The 18,482-nt window shown below is 52.2% G+C and overlaps 2 protein-coding genes across 4 annotated transcripts; one reads left to right on the top strand and one right to left on the bottom strand.

The window, feature by feature from the left end:
- Nucleotides 1-846: 846 nt before the first annotated feature.
- Nucleotides 847-10,851, bottom strand: UNG (uracil DNA glycosylase). 2 transcript variants are annotated; one of them, XM_045457530.1, is made up of 7 exons: nucleotides 10,626-10,835; nucleotides 9,779-9,985; nucleotides 9,119-9,214; nucleotides 6,727-6,824; nucleotides 5,970-6,058; nucleotides 4,505-4,683; nucleotides 847-1,903 (listed from the first exon to the last, which is right to left on the bottom strand). In XM_045457530.1, the coding sequence occupies exons 1-7, from the start codon at nucleotides 10,755-10,757 to the stop codon at nucleotides 1,763-1,765; spliced, it is 942 nt and encodes a 313-aa protein (XP_045313486.1). In that variant the 5' UTR covers nucleotides 10,758-10,835; the 3' UTR covers nucleotides 847-1,762. The 2 variants fall into 2 exon arrangements, with proteins under 2 accessions (XP_045313486.1, XP_045313485.1); XM_045457529.1 differs by having other exon boundaries at nucleotides 9,779-10,851.
- Nucleotides 10,852-10,952: 101 nt separating this feature from the next.
- ALKBH2 (alkB homolog 2, alpha-ketoglutarate dependent dioxygenase) lies at nucleotides 10,953-17,495 on the top strand. Of its 2 annotated transcripts, none has more exons than XM_045459620.1 (4): nucleotides 10,953-10,967; nucleotides 13,493-13,933; nucleotides 14,914-15,112; nucleotides 16,157-17,495. In XM_045459620.1, exons 2-4 carry the CDS (start codon nucleotides 13,648-13,650, stop codon nucleotides 16,461-16,463), a joined length of 792 nt encoding a protein of 263 aa, XP_045315576.1. In that variant the 5' UTR covers nucleotides 10,953-10,967; nucleotides 13,493-13,647; the 3' UTR covers nucleotides 16,464-17,495. The 2 variants fall into 2 exon arrangements, with proteins under 2 accessions (XP_045315576.1, XP_045315575.1); XM_045459619.1 differs by lacking the exon at nucleotides 10,953-10,967 and adding an exon at nucleotides 12,970-13,361.
- Nucleotides 17,496-18,482: the final 987 nt, after the last annotated feature.

Here is an 18,482-nt window from a genome sequence, read left to right as displayed (position 1 = left end):
TTGGTTCTGGATCTTCCTTCTGTTGAAAGCCTGCTTGCCCATGGCAGTGTGGGATCACATACCCTCCTTCTGAAACGTTTAGAAAACGAAGGCCTAGATGGGAAGCAATGTTCTCGAGCAAAAGGTTTCCAAATCCCTGCGCAGAGAGGAGGTGGGGCCGTTAGTACTGGATGCGTTCTCGCCCACTTAAATACTAGCACGTGTTAACCAGGCCCTTCTGTATACTTCTGGCTTCCTTCTTCATCAGACACCAGGGGAGTCCAGGCTTTGAACGTGAGGATCCACCCTTCACCCCGACTCCCAGCCAAGTGCTGGCAGGTCAGTGGGCCATCAGGGCTTCTTCCTAGTGCCCTAACCTCACACCTCCAGTCCAGAGTCCCAGGGAAGAGTCTGCAAACACTAACGGGATGGGGGCGGGGGAACTCCCCTTGCGCTGTCCCAAGGCTTGGCAGGACTCGCAGCCACGATCCCCGGAGAAACGCTTTCCGGCCCCATTCGGCCTCTTTAGGGTCTCCGCAGTTCCTGATGACCGCGTACGTATGGCCCCATCTCCATCTCCAGGCTGGGGTGAGGCCCAGCGAACGAACGGTGACCCTCCCGGGAACCGCCCAGGGCTTACCCGGCCTGGAGAGGTGGGCGGCTCCATCCGAGGGGCGGGGCGGAAGGGTGGGCGGGGGCAGCACTTCCTGCCCACAAAGGTTGCCGATCGCCGCCAAATCCCTGCCCGCCCGAGGGCAGCCCGAGCGAGCGCCGGGCCCCGGCCCGGCCCCGGCCCGGCCCGGCCCGGCCCGGCCCCGGCCCCGGCCTGGCCCGAGGGAGCTGACAGAAACGGCACTGGGCACGGAGTGAAACTTCAACTATCTTTTTATTGCCAAGCCCACTCGGAGTTAACGCCCCCATTCCCCCAACTAACACAGCAACAGCATCTCTAACAGGATGTAGGACGGAGGTACAGACCTAATAAAAGACGGTCTCCCCGACAAAGGATTAAAAAATATATATATATATACATCTGCAGAAGTATTTTTAAGACAGCAGAATTCACCAGTGTTGAAAAAAAAAAATCCCCATGTGATTTCAGTCCATAAAAAAACAGCAATTGGCACTCTGTGCTTCCTGAAATCCCCCAACTCGAGATACTCCAGAGAAGAAAAGCATTTCCTTTAAAAAAAAAAAAAACAAAAAAAAAAACCTCCCCTTTCTCTTTCTTCCAGTTCAACTTCCACTGTTTATTCCTAGGAACACCCATAGAGTAACTAGAAAACAAGCCCCAGTTCACTTCCCTCTCCCTATCTGTTGAAGGCTCACTCAGAGATCAGCCCTCAAGAATTTTCAGCCCCAAATTTCTGGGCACTTGCAAAATGTCCTGCTTCCTGCAAGGAGGGGCCTCGGGGCTCTCAGAAGGATGCAGGGAGCAGTGTACTTGGCCAAGAATGGGAAGCCAAGCTGGGCAAAGGAGGGCCTTGCTAAATAAACACACCCAACACTACAACCTAAAGTCCAACTAAAGTAACAGCTGGCTGTACCACAAGGTGCTTCTGTCTCCTGTCCCCTTTTACCATAAAGGGGACACAGAGAGCGGTGGTCTGGAGTATTTGACCGCCTCTCTCCCCCAAATACCGTGAAGGTATGTTTTAGTCCAAAGGCGTGTTGCAAAGACAGACATAAGGTCCCAGAGTAGAGCCTTTGCTGCCACTCTTGGCGAGTAACTTCACTAGCAGCTTCTAAAAGACGGCCCAGGGACAGCCTCCCCAGTTCAGGGTCACAGATCCTTCCAGTTGATGGGCTCCTTGCCAGACTTCTGCAGCAACTCATTGGTTTTAGAGAAGTGTCTACATCCAAAGAACCCTCTGTACACCGACAACGGGGAGGGGTGAGCAGTCTGCAGCACATGGTGACGTTTCTGAAAGAGAACGAGAGAATCAAAGTCGGCACGTCTGGGACCGGAGGCGCCGCCCACGCAGCGGTCAAGTGCCCGTATCTTAGGATCTAGCGATCCCACTGCTAAGAGTACGTTTGCCAACGGACCCCACGGAGTATAGACCCACGTGGAGATGCAGGCATGAGGTTCCACGGCTTAGGTCAGGAAAGGCCTCACATCATCAACCCAGGGTTAGGCAACTGGCTGCAAACACTTCCCTGAACTTCTTACAAGGGGACACCACGAGGATATCAGAAGAACAAGGTTGAGCTAGTGGGCTGATGTGGAAAGACCTAAATATCGCAAGTAGAAGAAAAAAGGGATAATTACACAAAAAGGTTTTTTTTGGGAAAATATCTAAGACACTAGTTATAGTTCCTTTAGGGAAAAGAAATAGTGGAAGGCGTTTATCTACTTTCTATTTTACACTTTCCTGTATTACCTGAACTGTCAACAAAAACAGAACACTTTGATTTTTTAAATGTCAACTCTAGTTAATGGAGCAGGAAGACCAGGGACGTTTGTTTTCTTGCTTCTTTTCTGTATGTAAATAAAAACCTCGGGGCACCTGGGGCGCTCAGTGGGTTGAGCATCCAACTTTGGCTCAGGTCATGATCTCATGGTTCCTGAGTTCAATCCCCGGCATCGGGCTTTCTGCTGTCAGCACCGAGCCTGCTTCAGATCCTCTGCCCCTCCTCTCCCTGCCCGTCCCCCATCCACGCTCCGGCAAAAATAAAAATATTAAAAATAAATAAATGCTACTTCACAAGTGTTTTCACAACATCCCTGCCTTCAAACACCTCCATCCGGGAGGGGCCGTAATTAAAGCCAGGCAGCGCAGCGTGGTTAAGAACCGGAGCCTGAAGGGGCACCTGGCTGGCTCAGTCAGAAGAGCACGCGACCCCCGATGTCAGGGTCGGGGGTTCAAGCCCCACATTGGGGGTAAATATTACTTATATAAACACACACAAAAAAAAACCACGGAGCCGGGAGCCAGATGGCCTGGGTTCAAGTTCTGACTGCCGTGTCGTGTGGCCCCAGAGAAGTCAAGGAGTCCAGCCCGCACTTCAGTCTTCATGTGTAAACGGGGAAGAAGAGTGCCCGACTTGTGGAGATGCCTGGCAGGGATAAAGAAGGCCCGTGGGTCTTGATGCAACCTGACAGGTAACGCAGGTTAAGTGCTTACTAGCCTGGCCCTGAAAATGTGAGCCATGCTGGGCTCTGAAAGAAGTCTCTGGACCGAGGAGGCACGATATTCAAAGGCAGGCAGGGAAGCGGGACACAGGGAAGAGGTGGAGGGGCGGGGAGAGTGTGGGAGCTGCGGCTGAGAGGCAGCCCGGGGCGTGCTCGTGCTCAAGACCCCACCCAAGGCAAGGCCTTCCACGGGGGGACTCCATGGGACACTCGGGCAAGATCAGGTGAGGGCCTGGGCCAGGCACAGACAGGTGGGGAGGAAAGGCTCTGAAGGCCTGACACCTGCGCGATGGGGAGGAGGGAGGGAGAGTGCGGGATGGGACTTCTGTTTGGACAAGTGCCCGGGCGGTACCCTCCACCCTTGGGGAGTACGCGGGAGCAGGTTCAGCGAGGAAAGGTTCAGCTGAGGAAAGGAGAGCGTTAACTCGGGAAGCTCCGAATGTGACGTGCTTCTCGGCAGCCGGGACAGACAGACCCGGCGCTCAGGAAAGCCACTGGGCTGGACCCGCAACTTGCTTCTAATGACCAAGCTTTTACGAGCGCCTCCCGTCCAACCCGACCATTGTCAATAATAAAGATTCAAACATGAAGAGCCACGCGGCCCTTCAGTCTCCCCAAGGCAGAGATGGAGACGGCTGGCACGGACACTTCCTACTTGCCTAGAGAATCAGATCTCAGCAGTTAGTTCACTCATGCCAGATTTTATTACGCGCTGCCTCACAACACCTGAAAACGTCTGGTTCCTTGACACAGACCCTCCGTAGAGAGAGAAGCGCCTTCGCGTGACTCCTACTCGGTTGCCGTTCACGTAAAGGCGCGGGGAGTAGACCCCAGAAACAGAAAGCCTTTGGTGGCACGGTCAACGGTGAGCGGGAGGAGGACTGGCATCAGGGGAGGCAAGGGGACAGGATTTAAGGCCAGGAGGGAAAGGAGAGATTCAAGGATGGCGTCTGGCTTTTAATCTCAGCACCAGGTACGCTGCTCCTTCTGGAAACAGAGGGAGAAGAGCAGAGAAGGAGCACGTGGGGGGAAGCTGAGGGCGGGCGGCTCGGTGGTCGCGGGGTCCTTGGCCTTATTTGCCACTTACTGCATCGCTTGCACCAGACGGTGCCCGCATCATTCTACGTATGTGGCAGGTCCACGCCCGCGTTACTAACGCTATTGAATCAGAAGTTGGCCCGGTGCTTTCCTCTCACACAATTCATCATTCTTGTAATTTGTCTGAATTTTGCTTAATTTTCAATGGCAAACCTGACCCTAACTCTTACGTCCTTAGGGAGAATAAGCTTCATCTTAGGACATGGGTTTTCCAAGACCACACAACGGAAAATTCCTAAGATTTTCTCAACTGGCTTAAAGCGTGTAAAAGACAAAACACAACAACCTTACCCTATCGATGGCACTGCCTTTCCTCTGAGCGTAAGAGCCCCAGAGCAGGAAGACGAGGCCGCTGGAGTTGTGATTTAGCCAGGACACGACCGCATCCGTAAACTCCTCCCATCCTCTCTCCTTATGCGAATTAGCCTGATGTGCCCGGACGGTGAGGACTGCGTTGAGTAAGAGAACACCTACAGACACACAGCAAAGAAACGGGTGAAAAGACAACCGAGCCACCCCAGACACCTGACAACAGGGGCTGTGCCTGTGGAACCGTTTCCATGTCAGGGTCCAGCACAGCTGTCTGAAACCGGCTCCCAAAGAAAGCAATGCAACATGACTGCTGGGCACCTCCGGGCAAGACCAGAGAGCATTTTATTTTCACCTCTGCAATTCAACATCTTCTAAGTTTGTAACAGTGAACGTGCCTTACATCAGTCATCAGGGTTGTTTCAAACATCTATCTATCCCAAGTGGGGCACCTGGGTGGCTCAGTTGGTTGAGCCTCCAACTTCGGCTCAGGTCATGATCTCAAGGCTTGTGAGTTCAAGCCCCACGTCGGGCTCTGTGCTAACAGCTCAGAGCCTGGAGCCTGCTTCAGAGTCTGTGTCTCTCTGCCCTCTCCTGCTTATGCTAGGTCTCTCTCTCAAAAATAAATAGACATGAAAAAATTAAAAAATAATAAGAGAAAGAAAAAAGAATCAGATGGTAAATATTCTTTCCTTATCTGGCTATAGTTTATTTCTTAGAAAGGGAGGGAGGAAGAAAGTCCAGCCGGCTGTCTGCTTGGTTCAGTTGGTTAAGTGTTCTATTTTGGCTCAGATTATGACCTCACGATTCACAAGTTGGAGCCCTGCATCGAGGTTTTTGTGGCCAGCACAGAGCCTGCTTCGGATCCTCTACTCCCAGCTTGTGCTCTCATTCTCTCTCAAAAATAAACATTTAGGCAAGAAAGAAAGAAAAGAAAGAAAGAAAGAACGAACGAACCAACGAAAGGAAGAAAAGAAAAAGAAAAGAAAGAAAGGAAGAAAGAAAAAGTCCTGTAAATGGTATTCAACAGAGAAAAAACACAACCCGAGTGCTGAAATGAGAAAGGTAAGGTCACCTCCCAAGTGGTCAAAGTTAGCAAATATAAAACATTAATTACAAGGGGCACCTGGCTGGCTCAGTCGGTGGAGCGTGCAACTTTGATCTTGGGGTTGTGAGTTCGAGCCCCGAGCTGGGTGTAGAGATTACTTAAAAATAAATAACAAGAAAGGACAAACTTTTCTCTTTCAAATTACAGTTAAAACATGAAAGAAAACACTGGCTGGAGGAAAAAGAGGAGACACATATTTTGACTTGTATAAATGCAGTCAGTCTGTGAGAATGTTCCAGTGCTGTGTTCTTTTATAAACATAAGCAAGCAGGGCAGGACAAGGGAAGACCGTGCTGAAATCCATCCAGAACACATCTAGCAGGCAGGTAGGTGGCTTACCTTGTTTGGCCCACCCGGATAAATCTCCGTGACCAGGATGAACAAAACCATCTATGTCTGTAGACAGCTCTTTATAAATGTTTTCCAAACTGAAAGTAAGCCAGGAGAAAAACAAAAAAACAGACCTCGAGCACAATTCTGAAAATCCAGTAGCCTCCAACATACACGTCGATTCCAGCCTGCACCCCAGCCCGTGGAGGGGGAGGGCCGAACGGACCTGGCGGATTCGTGAGGAAGCATCACACTCCTCCGACCGGTAACCTTGCCAAAGCCCTTTCCTTTGGTTTAGGCTTGAATTTAAGGAACAGCACTTTGGATGATTTAAGTAAACCAGCCCAGGAGTTACAACCTCCCTCCCAATTAATGCTTCCAGTTTTAGATCTTTGTGTATTTGTTATGTTCTTACATTTTATACGTCAAATTCTCCGAAGCAGTGGTTTTTAATCAGGGGTCATTTTTGCACCCCAGGGGACTTCGGGCACTGTCCAAAGACATCCATCACTGCCATTTTACCAGCACCTCTAGTTCTGTGTGGGGGGGGGGGGGTCAGCGGGTAGAAGCCACCACTAAACACCCTTCAGTGCACAGAACAAAACCTCTCCCGCAAAAAGACCCAACCCCTGATGTCGACAGTACCAAGATGGAGAAATCCTACTCCAATGGCTATTAGAAGTCTCCCAAGTGCACTTATGATCCACAAAGCACACACCTGAAAGTAATCACACTTGGGCCCGAGCCATCTGTGAAGCAATCGTACCTGGGTGGAGGTGGAATGGGTCTTTGAACACTGAAGCAGAGACCGTGGGCTTGATTGGGTCCGTGATATGGATCCTGTCCCAGGATGACAACCTTCACCTGTGAACACCAGGTGGCAAGAGAGTAAATACCGTCGCATAGGCAGTTTACACGAACACCTGCCTGCCTGATGACCTGTACAAAGGACCGTGATGAGGAGACAGGCAGCTCTCCAACCCAACTAAGAAGCCCCAGAAGGCAGAGGGTGACCCGGCACCATTACTTTCCATTATCAAATTAGCCTTCACTCAGTCACCCTGCTGCACGGCCCCACTCCTTCTCTGACGCAAGTGTGTGAAAACAGGTTCAGGTCTTTCTCATCCCCTCCGTGTTTCAAATTTCAAAAAATGTGCCCTTGGCACAAGTACAACCATCCAGAAACACACAGAGTGGTTCGGGGCCTCCTGCTCTTCCTTATCCCCTCCTGAGTCAACGCTGTAAAGTGACCTATACAATGGGGGTTATTGTAGCCATCACCCTACACTTTTGCCCTTCATATCGTGCCTTTTACGCGTCCTCCAATCCCCAAAGCACTCAGCCACTAATAAGTAGTTGGCTTGTTTCCTAAGTTTTTTCTGTCACAAGAAAAATACTTCAGCAAACACCCTAACATGTGTATCCTTATACACTGTTTCTCTACGTATGGAACAGATTCAGAAGAGCGGAGGCGCTGGTCCCAGGACAGGTGTATTTTACAAATTGCTTTTCCATGAGGGGAGGCAATTCAACTTCCCTACCAGCAACACAGGAAGAGGCCTGTTCCCCCATATCCTGAGGGATGGAACAGAAGAAGAAGGTCAAAGGTGCTGGAGCAGGTGGCAACATGCAATTTCAAGGAATGAGGTCACTGTCACAGGCAGTATTAAAATACAGCTAGTCCGTTCGATCCGGTGCCGGCCCACCTCCTCATTCTCATGTTTCTGGCCCTGCTGTTCGTTCTCAGAAGCTTCTCTCGTGCCTAACATACACCACGTCCTTCACAACCCAACCTTCAGACATCGGGAAGTTTCTGTGGACCCCCCTGCTCCTCCCATTGGTGCGCACTCCGTCCTCAGCATATTCTCCCTCGTGAAGCAGCCGGTCCCAGCAGGGAAGCCTTCGGTTCCAGTCCTGGATAAGGGACGACCCTGAAGGAGTCACTAAACCTCCCCGTCTGTCAAGACAACTCACTGAGCCACCTGATCCACAGAACTGTCACGTTCTCCTTTTCCTGTTGACAGTGGTCACTGGTATTCAAAACAGGACCCACTGTTCAAACAAGGCACAAACTCGTACTGAATTAAACAGGACTTGGTTTCTTTAACTTTAGAAAACCGGGAGCTCTATTCAAAGCTCTTGCTCTAAAGTGAAAAACTGTCAAGTCTGCTAAAAATTAGGTGTGACCGCCTTATCTAAATGGGTTATTCACCTAATCTCATTTCTATGAGATTTAACACAGACAGGATTTACCAAATCACACATTCCTGCCCTTGGCTTACAAGACGGGGAAGGGAACAGGATAAGAACAAAATATAAAATCTCAAGCCCCGAGCTGGGTGTAGAGAGTACTCCAGCATGAAGAGACACTAAATGTACTGGAGAGGAAGCCCAGATCACAAAGGTAGTGGGTAACAGGCTTCCAGGAGGTGCCATAGATGGATCTCATCGAGTTTTTCAAAAGACAGAAGAGAGGATTCTTGTCACACTGTCCAACTCTGAAGCAAGAGGGTTGGGGGTGGAGGACAGGCCGGGCAGTAGGCCACGGCTATTTTCATGTTCAGCTTCTGTCGTTCATACAGCATGAAGCCATAAACAAGCTTCTGAGCAGGAGACTGAAGTGACCAGACCAAGCCAGTCAGTAGAGTGACCAGACCAAGCCAGTCAGTAGATGTTGCACGGAATGAACCAGAACAAAGGGGTCTGTTAAAAGGGCAGCAGAATTGCTGAGGCCGGAAGAGCTTGAAAGCATCACCTATGAAAGACAGTGTGGTCAAAGAGAGTACTGACCTGCAGGTCAAGGTGGATGGACAATAGCCAACTGAAAAAGACCTAACCGCTTCCTGCCTCAGTTTCCTCACCGCCACCACAATAAGATGTGAGGCTGGCATGGAGCTGCTTTCAGGATTAAATAAAATCCAAAAAATTAGAGCACATAGACCCAAAGTCTATGTATAATTTTTTCTTTTTTGCTGCCTTGGTGGCACATGCTGAAAGAAAGTTAACAGGCTACAAAACAGCCAGCCCAAAACTCACCATTTCAGCATTTATCACTCAGTGATGGACAGTGCCTTAATCCAGGGCCATTCACAAATGACTACTGGATTCTCACCCTCCCCCCCCCCTTTTACTAAAACTCACCGACAACTTGTACTTACATGTCTTATGTCACACATTTGTGTCCAGGTGAAGACTTGGTGTGGGGGTGGATACACGGTGTAATGTTTTCTTTCTTCTGCAACAAATCCCATGAGCTGAGGTAAAGGCAAATTAGATTTAAAATCAGATTCTCACCGGAAAGCACGAGAATTCATTGAGAAAACTTCCAATGTAAGCTAACAGAAGCACCACCTAGCTCCCTGCCGTGTTTTATATCCAAATTCTTTCGAAAAACAGCAAGGAACAACCGTACTTGCGGGTCACCGAGGATGTCCCATTCCAAAGTCAGTACCCTTCCCCTCTGTTTCGACTGGGTCAGAGTTGATGGGCCTGGCTGCTTTGACTTCCTCCTGGTGCCAACCCCTCCCCTCTTTTTGTCAAGGTTGAACCGGGTGTCAACGCAGTCAGGGGTTTGCGATTTTACCACTCAGCTCTTCCCTGGAGGGCAGACCAACTGAATGGTTAACAAAGACCCCGATCATCTTACAGTAAACTCTTAAGGCGTGCAAATGCAAAACACCATGGGTGTATTTTACTCTCGTAGCTCACAAGGACGTTAAAGGAGGGAATACAGAAGCCTACGGAAGCAATATCCTACAAACGCGGACTCGGCAAGTTGTACTAGCAACACAAAAGGGCCCCGCAGCCTCCAGGCTTACCTTTATGAAATATGGTTTCCCGAACTCGGCGCTGAGGTGCTTCTTCCAACTCTCACCGAAACCCACGGGCACGTTGCGCGCGGCGAGTCTGAGCAGGGCGGCGGCCTTGTTCCTCTGGATGCGGACCAACTGTTCGGGGCTCAGCGGCGAGGTGGGGGGCGTGCCGGGGTCCTCCTGTCCGGCCCGGGCCTTCTTGGCGGTGCTGGCCTGCAAGCGATCCCCACGCAGGCTGGTCACGAGCCGCAGCGGGCCGTGCCCGGGCGCCCGCAGCTGCCGCCCCCATACCCAGGGCCCATTGCGCAGCACGCCCATCCGCGGGGACGCAGCCGCCAGGGGGCAAGTCGCAGCAAAATCGGAGTGAGGGAGCCCAGCCGGGAAGGCAGCCCGCTGCCCCCAGTTTTGGGTTGCGAACCAAACTGCGGCTGGCAGAGGGGCAGGAAGCAAGGCCCGCGACACCTCCGGAGGGGTACCAGGGCTGGGAGGCCGCGACCCAGGAGCCCCGCCCCCTCGGACCCGCCACCCGCGTCCCCACGTGGTCTTTTCGCGGCAAAACGCCTTCGGGCTCCCGCCCCGTGTCCTCTCCGATTGGACGGCGGGCCGAGCGGGGCGGCCCCCTCGCGTCTGATTGGCGCCGTGGGCCCCGCGATCCATCCCTATTGGCTGGCCCCTCAGAATGGCCGCCGATAGAAAACTGCCCGGGCTGTTTTGAACACGTGCAGGCGGCTTTGAACACTAGGACCCAAGTTAACGGGTCAGCGGTGCATCCCTGTTACCCCTCGGTCGGGCGGGACCCCGGTCCCTCCTCCCGGTCCCTTGCTCCCGGTGCCCGGTCCCCGCCCCGCCTCACCGCCGCATCCCCGCTCTCCTCAGCTACCGCCGCCACGCCGGTCCCTGGGTCGGCCGGCTCGGGGCTGCGGGTACGTCGTTTCCCGGCGGGGTTCGGGGAGAAGAAGGAGTAGAGGGTCTTCTGGCCAATCATCCCGGAGCCGGGGAGAGTGAACGCGCGCCGCCCGGGAACCCGCGGTATGCGCCGGCTGCAGCGGTCCGAAATTGGCGCCAAACGGCCCGCGCATGCTCCGATCGGGGGGGGCTGGGCAGGGGGCGGTGGGGGTCTAATGCGCATGTGCCGGAGGGCCCGCGGAGCAACGCCCCTGTCTCCTGGTGGGGCTTGGAAGCCTCTGGCGGGAGGGTGAGTTTTCTTCGGTGTTTTAGTCTTTCATTCATTGTACTCAGCAGTCACACCTCTGCCTTGGGGCCCGTCCCTTCACCTCTCCGCAGTGGAAAGGGCTGGAAGTACCTGCCCCACAGGGTTGTAGCGGGGGTGAAATTAGCATTACAATAGTAATTTGTTTTGCCCTTAGGTCCGGGTCCACGCCCCTGTTTTCACAACCTACTTTACTGGTCTTAAACTAGGGCCTAGTGCGTTCCTGCGTTTAGCCTAACCTGTAAGATTTGGGGGGAGACTGGAATTGAGGTCTTGAAGAGTAAATTCTAGAAACTCTTCCCAATACACCTGCGATTCTTCTTGTTCCCTCCCTCCCTCCCCGCGTCCAAACCATCAACAGGCCTCTTGGCTTTATCTCCAAAACAAACCCCAGATTCAACTGCCGCTGTGCGTCGCCTGGCTACCATCCTGGCCGCTCCCCTCTTTGCCGCCAGAGTGATGCTTTTGAAATGTAAATGACGTGGTAATCCCCAGGTAAAATCCTCCTATAGTTTTCAAATCGGTTTTAGAATTAACCCCAGCTTGTTACGCTGCTGGTAGAGCTGTTTCCCCGCTCGGACGGGAGCCCCTACTACTGCGAGGTGGCCGAATCTGGCTTTCTCACAGTCACTGGACAGTCCAGCCTGTCCCTTGCCTGGCCTGTACGGCCTTGCACACGCTGCCCCCCCAACCTGGTAAGCTTTGGGTCTCAGGTCCCTTCCTCTGAAAGGCCTCCTCCTCCCCCACTTTCTAGGTGGTCACTCTATAGCTTCTGTACTGTCTATACTTGTTTATTTCCTTGTTCGTCTGCACCTCCAAAATTGAACCCTGCTGGGGGCAGGGACTTTTATCTGACTGCTGTTGTGCTCCAGCGCCTGGGGCAAGGAGCCCGGTGTGTAAGGAGAGAAGCCCCTAACTCAACTTCATTTGCGCTTCCGGCCACTTTGGGAAACAGTTCAGCAGCTTGCGTATCAAGTGAACCAGACGCTTACCACGCACCCCTGCAGTTCACCCAAGTGCAATTAAAATCTGCATTCGCACAAAAGCTCACGCGTGAATGGATACGGTGACTTCATTTGTAAAAACGTGCCTCATGGGGTGGGGTGGGTAACAAACTGTGGGGCATCCATACAATAGAATGCTACCTAGCAGTAGAAGGAACAACCAACCGATACAAACAAGGGGTGTGTCTTGAAAGCTTTTGGACTAAACGAAAGGCCAGACCCAAAAGGCTGTACATTGTATAGCCTTCCTAAGAAAGTCTGGAAAAGACAAAACTATAGGGACAGGCAACACCTCGGTGGTTGGAAGCTCAGGGGTGAAAGGGAGCTGATAAGAGGCTTGGGGGGATCTTGTGGGGCGACAGAACCCCGGGGAGCCTCTGGAGATTCCTTGTGCTGGTGGTCACACAACTGTGTGCTTTTGTCGAAACCTGCACAACTGTGCACCGAGATCATTCAAAAAGAGGGCCCCGGTCTCCCCGAGCGTTCCTTCATTCCACTAGGGGAGACAGAGAGTAAACCAAAATTAGGAGCACTGACGGAACCTACCATTTATTTGGAGCACAGAAGCATTTCGCACACATCTTATCTAATAACCCTCATGGTGCTCTCAGGGCATAGGTTTTATAGCCCTTACTGTATAGATGAAGCAATTCAAACCCAGAGAGTTTTAGCAACCTGTAGGAGCCACACAGCTAGGGTGGTGGAGACGGATAGAGGAGCCATGGAATCGTGCTCCCACCTGGTGGCCCAGCTCCCTGCCTGGACGCCCAGTGGCCCCCTGAGGAGAGGCGACACCCAACAGCTGCTCCCAAACCACGCAGGATCCTCAGCCGGCACAGTCCAGGCAGTCAGGCTGAAACCCGGCAGTGAGTGCCGCGCGCCCAGAAGGCCAGCAGGTGGCGCCAGGAAGCCGCTACCATACTGTTTGTAGGCGCCTGCATTTCCCAGCCGGCGCCGAAATCCGCCCGGAAGCAGTGCTGCTGCACGGGTGTCGTCCGCTTCCCGACAGCCCTGCCTCCGGTGTTTGCAGGGCTCAGGGCGGCGCGGGTGCTCTCTGGGGTTTCTCAGGGCCCCCTCGCCTCCCCTGGCCCCACGCACGGGCAGTTCTTTTGGAGTTGGGCGTGCGGGTGATCTTTTGGGCCCCACGCAGTTCTTTTGGAGTTGGGCGTGCGGGTGATCACGCTTAACTGTTTTACATTCAGACTCTGAATCGTAGCCATTTGAGGATCGCTATGCTTACCCGAGGGGGTAGTGGCGTCGGAGGGCGGGTCAGCAGTGGGTAAAAAGGAGACAGGGAATCTGCTTTTCTGAGTGACTTTAGGCGAACCCCTTCACCTCTCCAGGCGTCCCAGGAAAGGCGTCCTTTCTTTATAAGGTCAGGTGCTTGGGGGTGGAATGCAGGCTTTGGGGGTTTTGCAAGCAGATTGTGATTCATAGCCAGGTGTGGGAGACCCAGGACATCCTGAGGGTCCCTTCCAACTTCAACATCCTCTACTTCTGTTCTAGAACATGGTGTTAAAAGTGGGAACTTGAAAGCACCGCGGAGAAATGCAGTGGGACCACTTCTCCACCAAGGCGATTTTTGGATCTGGGACCGAGCCTGGGCAATCTCTCTCTCCGCCCTGCCTCCGGCGCCCAGGTCTTCGCTTCGTGGAGACAGGATGGACAGATTCCTGGTGAAAGGGGCGTTAGGGGACCTTTTGGGAAAGAGGGAGCGAGAGGCGAGCGGAGAAGGTCCAGCAGGCCTGCAAGCGGACCAGGAGGGTGGCAGGAAAAGGCCGAAGGCGGAGACCCCAGGGAATGCAAGCCACCAGGCCGGCCCCAGCGGCCCCAGCTGGCAGCACATCCGGGCTGAGGGCCTGAGCTGTGATTACACAGTCCTGTTTGGCAAAGCCGAAGCAGACAAGATTTTCCAGGAGCTGGAGCGGGAAGTGGAGTATTTTACAGGTAAGCAGAGGACCGTGTGTGTTGAAGACTTGTTTGATACAACTAGCGGTCTTGTGTTTGGAGAAATAAGGAACTCGGGAGCCATTGGTTACGGGTGACTTCATTTACTGATTCAACACCTGTTCTTGGGCCAGGCACCTTGTTGGGCGCTCGGGACACAAACTGGAGAAAAGTTTGCCCACCCACCACCGGGAGCTGGCAGATGCTGAGAGTGCTTTGCCACTTGGCCACTGATTAGAATCATCTGGGAAGGTTAAAGATAAGAAAAAAGATGCTGCGTTCTACCCGGGACCAACTGAATCACAGTAGGGTGGGGGTGCAGCCTGGGCATCGGTGTTTTTAGAAAGCTTCCAGGTGATTCTGAGGTGCAGCTGGTCTAGTAGGAGACACAGCAAATCACCAGGTAGTTCCTCCCAACGGGGGTTCTCTGCATCACCTGGAGGACCTTGTTGCTTCTGAGAACGTGGATCACCGGCCCCTCCCCCACGCTCTAGCGGCTGTTTCCGGGTGATGCCGGGTGACACGAACGCACACTGAGAACGCCTGCAAGGTGGCAGAGCACTTTGCAGGCATAGAAAAGCCCACGGAGACCCCAGCCTACAGCCTCAGCTGCATTAATTTCACCTTCTTGGGGGCTCCACACCCTCCGTCCCCGCGGTTGGCGGAATCACCCTAGCGTGCAGCCTGACCAGCTTGCTTGCCTTTCAGCCTCTTGATACGTTCCCACTGTAGGCAAGACAATGAAGTCACGGTATTAAAAAAAAAAGAAAATGGACAAGACCGTGTTTCTGTAAGTGTAGGACAAGAATCACTGTTCTTACATGAACATTTTGGGCCAGCAACAGGGAGTTTTGTCCTTGGTCAGGAGACTAAATGTTACTTCCTGATTTAGTCCCCTTTCGATCCTGAATACTCCGGGAGCAAACGCGTGGGGTCCTCACCTGCCTGCCCTCCTGAGCTGCCATGTTCTATCTGCACAGGCGCGCTGGCCAGGGTCCAGGTGTTTGGGAAGTGGCACAGTGTGCCCAGGAAGCAGGCGACCTATGGCAACCCCGGGCTGACCTACACGTTTTCGGGCCTTACTCTGTCTCCAAAGCCCTGGATCCCAGTTCTAGAGCGCGTCCGGGACCGTGTTTCTGCGGTGACCGGAGAGACCTTCAACTTTGTGCTCGTTAACAGGTAACGTCCTACCTGCGTTTTACTTTTTCTTCTTTAGGTTGCTGGACTGAACTGTATAAATCTTCTTCTTCTGAAGGCATGAGTTTAGATTTCACCATATTTTACTCATTTGTACAAGTAATTCCTTAGTGCAGCAGGGACAGCACCAGCGGTCAGTCTTCGTGGAGCCCGTGCTGCCCTGGGAAGCGAGAGGGGATTGTCTGATGAACAAACAGTTGAACAAGATCATTCGAGATGCTGACAAGCGTCTGAAAGAAAATTAAACAGGCTGATTTTGCTAAAGAATGGCGAGGAGGAAGGGATCTGGGTTTAGGTCAGGGTTTCTCAGCAGCGACACTGATGTTTCAGGCCAGATGATTCCTCTTGGGACTGTCCTGTGCATCACAGGATGTGAGCAACATCCCTGGCTTCCACCCGCTGGATGCCAGGGGCATCCCCTTCCCAGTCGCAGCCACCAGAGTGTCTCCAAACATTGCCAGGCGTCCCTGGGGCGGGGGACAGAATCGCTCTGCTTACGAACCCTGAGTTTAGGGGAAGGTGGTTAGCAGAGGGCTTACCGAGATGCTGATGTTGGAGTTGGAGACTAACTGGAGAGAGGGCATGAGCCACACAGACATCTGGAGGAAGAGCAGAGGGGGCTTGGGGTGCGTATAGAACGGAAATCCCACTGATCTGGCTGGAGAAATGAGGGAGAGAGGGGTACCAGGAGCTCAGAGATGGGCACTTACGATTATCTGTGCAGAGTCTAAGTGTAGGGAGAAACCATCTTATGTTATACTGGTTTACATACACAAACTGGGAGGAGTGGAAGACGTGTTCGTGGCTTCTTTTGGTGAGGTGTGTTTTAAGGCGAGGGATCAAACAGGAAGAGGTAAAATGGAGACCAGGCGCGGTTCATCTGCGCACCCGGAGGAGGCCCCCCCGCCCCTGCAGAACCATGAGCGGGGGCTGCTCCTCGCACCTTTCACGCAGTAGGACAGCAAGCGTTCTGGCACATTCCGGGAGGGAGCCGTTTTGTACATCGTGCTTGTTTTCTCGTGGCAGGTACAAAGATGGCCGTGACCACATCGGTGAACACAGAGATGATGAAAGGGAACTGGCTCCCGGGAGCCCCATAGCCTCGGTCTCCTTTGGGGCCTGCAGAGATTTCTGCTTCCGGCATAAGGATTCTCGGGGGAAGCAGCCCTCCCGGAAGGTGGAGGTGGTCAGGCTTCAGCTGGCCCACGGAAGTTTGCTTATGATGAACCACCCGACCAACACTCACTGGTATCACAGTCTCCCCGTCCGAAAGAAGATTCTAGCTCCACGGGTCAATCTGACATTTCGCAAAATTCTGCCTACTAAAAAGTAAAAACTTTGTCAGCAGTTTGTAAGTCTATTTTCTCCTCCCTCTCTACTCCAGGAGGGAACTGGCATCCCCTTTCCGAAAAGGGAACACAGAAGAGGTTTAATCCAAGCGTGGGGCTTATTGCACAGCAACGCAGGATGCCGAAAGAGGATGGCTTTATCAAATTGGTCAAGTGTGAAAGAATACCAGTTGATTTTTTTTCCTAACAAAAAGATTCTTTTATTACTATAATACACAGCAGATACAAAAGGTACCTTTAGCAAATACATAAATCAGCAGTTATTATGGCATAAACTACTAGTTTAACTTCAGTTCTTTGCCAAGAGAAGCCACTTTGTAAATAACTTAAAGCCAGAAATAAGATGATGTGGCTGCTACTCAATGCCTAATAATTTACGAAACGAGGAAGTCAGCTTTAAGTCAGGTTAAGAGACTGCACAGATTATCATTCACATTTACAACCTTGGCTCCCACCCTGGCCTCTGACCAAAGATCTGCTGACAGCTAAACGTTCAGAGGATCATCCCCTTTCGTGCCCAGCGTGTCTCTCTAGTGGCAGGCTTCAAAGAGTAAGCGGTGGCAGGAGAGCAGTGACTGAAAGCTGCGACTTTGCAACGCCGCGTAAGGTCACATAACTGGGGGTTTGTTCCACCAGACCCAGGCAAAATAGGCCACGGAATCAGGAAGGGGCGTCAGCAGTGAAGGCCTCAGATGCTTCGAACTGCTCCTCTCTCCCTGATGCCCGGGGCCTGGAGAACCTTCACAGTATTTTCAATCGGTAGTGAGTCTGGAGTCCTCGGGGGTGAGTGTCGGGCCAGGCGGGATGGTGATCACCTGGGCCACTTCTGCTTTTAGCCAACACCCAGGCATCGTCTAGAAGTGTCTGCCAGCCTGCCCCCACCAGAAGGAGCATGGTCCTCGGCCTTACCTCGGGGGACCTTTTAGACAGCTCTGATTCCAAATCTTCACTCTGAGGAGTCCATTTGAGTTTGGTATCTTTTTTTTGTTTGTTTAAATAAAACTAGCTAAAACATAGATACTACTGTGTGTCCTCAAACTTCCTGTGGTCCTGAGAGGCATTCATGAGACTTATCCAAAGAGGGAAGAGAGTGCTCAATACAGTCTTTGTATCAGGCTACTAGAAACCAATAAATTTAGAATACGGACCTGTAATGAAATGACAATACTAGATGATCAAATGTAATGATAACGTTTTTTAAAAATTGAAAACTTTCTCTTTTTTTGTGGGAAGCGCTGGGGTTTTGATGCTCACTGAGTCTTAACTGTTCACTTTACAAATGAGGAGACGGAGGCTCAGAAAGAAAGACTGCGGCCCCACGGTCAGTGCCCTTCCTTCTGAACCCAGCTCTCAAACCAAGGCTAGGACTGTCCTTTTACACAGCCCCCAGCTCCACCTGTAAACCTCAGGAGCTCTGCATGGGCCACGGAGTTAGGAACCACCGTCCAGAGTGGAGCTTTGTCCAGAGCAGAGGAGGCGCAGATGCCAGCACGGAGGCGGCCCCGTCCCGGCTATTCGCGCAGTTTTAGGACGTACCGTCATCCCGTCTCTGGGGCACGGTAAGCAGAGAGTTAAGAGCGACCCGGGAGTTCACTCACCACTGACCGAGCAGTGAAAGAATTTCCCCTGGGGGCAGATCTGGCAGGTGCGCTTTTACTACATATAAAGAATCCAAAGATTAAAAAAGACCCACAGAAAGAGGAGGTGGGTGTTCTTGAGGCGTCTCGTAACTGTCCTGTTGCCATCCGTTGAGAAACTTGGAAGGAACAGAGCTTTCCAAAAGTTGTTTATAGGACTCTTGGACAACGTATATTTTCCCAAATGGACGTGCTACAAAAGCAATCGAAAGGGAAAGGCACTTTTTCTTCTAAATTGTTGCCTTTAACAATTTCACCAATTCTCGTGAACGATTTTTATGGGCCTGCTTATTAAAAATAAAAGATCGGGGCTGAAACCAATCGGAGGATTAGACAAAGTTACCTCCCCTCTGAGAACACCTAATG

This window comes from Leopardus geoffroyi, chromosome D3 (assembly GCF_018350155.1).
Source record: "Leopardus geoffroyi isolate Oge1 chromosome D3, O.geoffroyi_Oge1_pat1.0, whole genome shotgun sequence".
Classification (NCBI taxonomy): domain Eukaryota; kingdom Metazoa; phylum Chordata; class Mammalia; order Carnivora; family Felidae; genus Leopardus; species Leopardus geoffroyi.
This window is presented reverse-complemented; position numbering and strand designations above follow the sequence as displayed.

Excerpts from the sequence above, each read along its gene's own strand:
- UNG (XM_045457529.1), bottom strand. The coding sequence starts at position 10,429 with ATGGATCGCGGGGCCCACGGCGCCAATCAGACGCGAGGGGGCCGCCCC. Across the intron at positions 9,215-9,778 it reads GGAAACCATATTTCATAAAG|CTCATGGGATTTGTTGCAGA; the intron begins GTAAGCCTGGAG and ends CCTTTACCTCAG. Across the intron at positions 4,684-5,969 it reads ATCCGGGTGGGCCAAACAAG|GTGTTCTCTTACTCAACGCA; the intron begins GTAAGCCACCTA and ends GTGTGTCTGTAG.
- ALKBH2 (XM_045459620.1), top strand. The coding sequence starts at position 13,648 with ATGGACAGATTCCTGGTGAAAGGGGCGTTAGGGGACCTTTTGGGAAAG. Across the intron at positions 13,934-14,913 it reads GGAAGTGGAGTATTTTACAG|GCGCGCTGGCCAGGGTCCAG; the intron begins GTAAGCAGAGGA and ends CTATCTGCACAG. Across the intron at positions 15,113-16,156 it reads AACTTTGTGCTCGTTAACAG|GTACAAAGATGGCCGTGACC; the intron begins GTAACGTCCTAC and ends TTCTCGTGGCAG.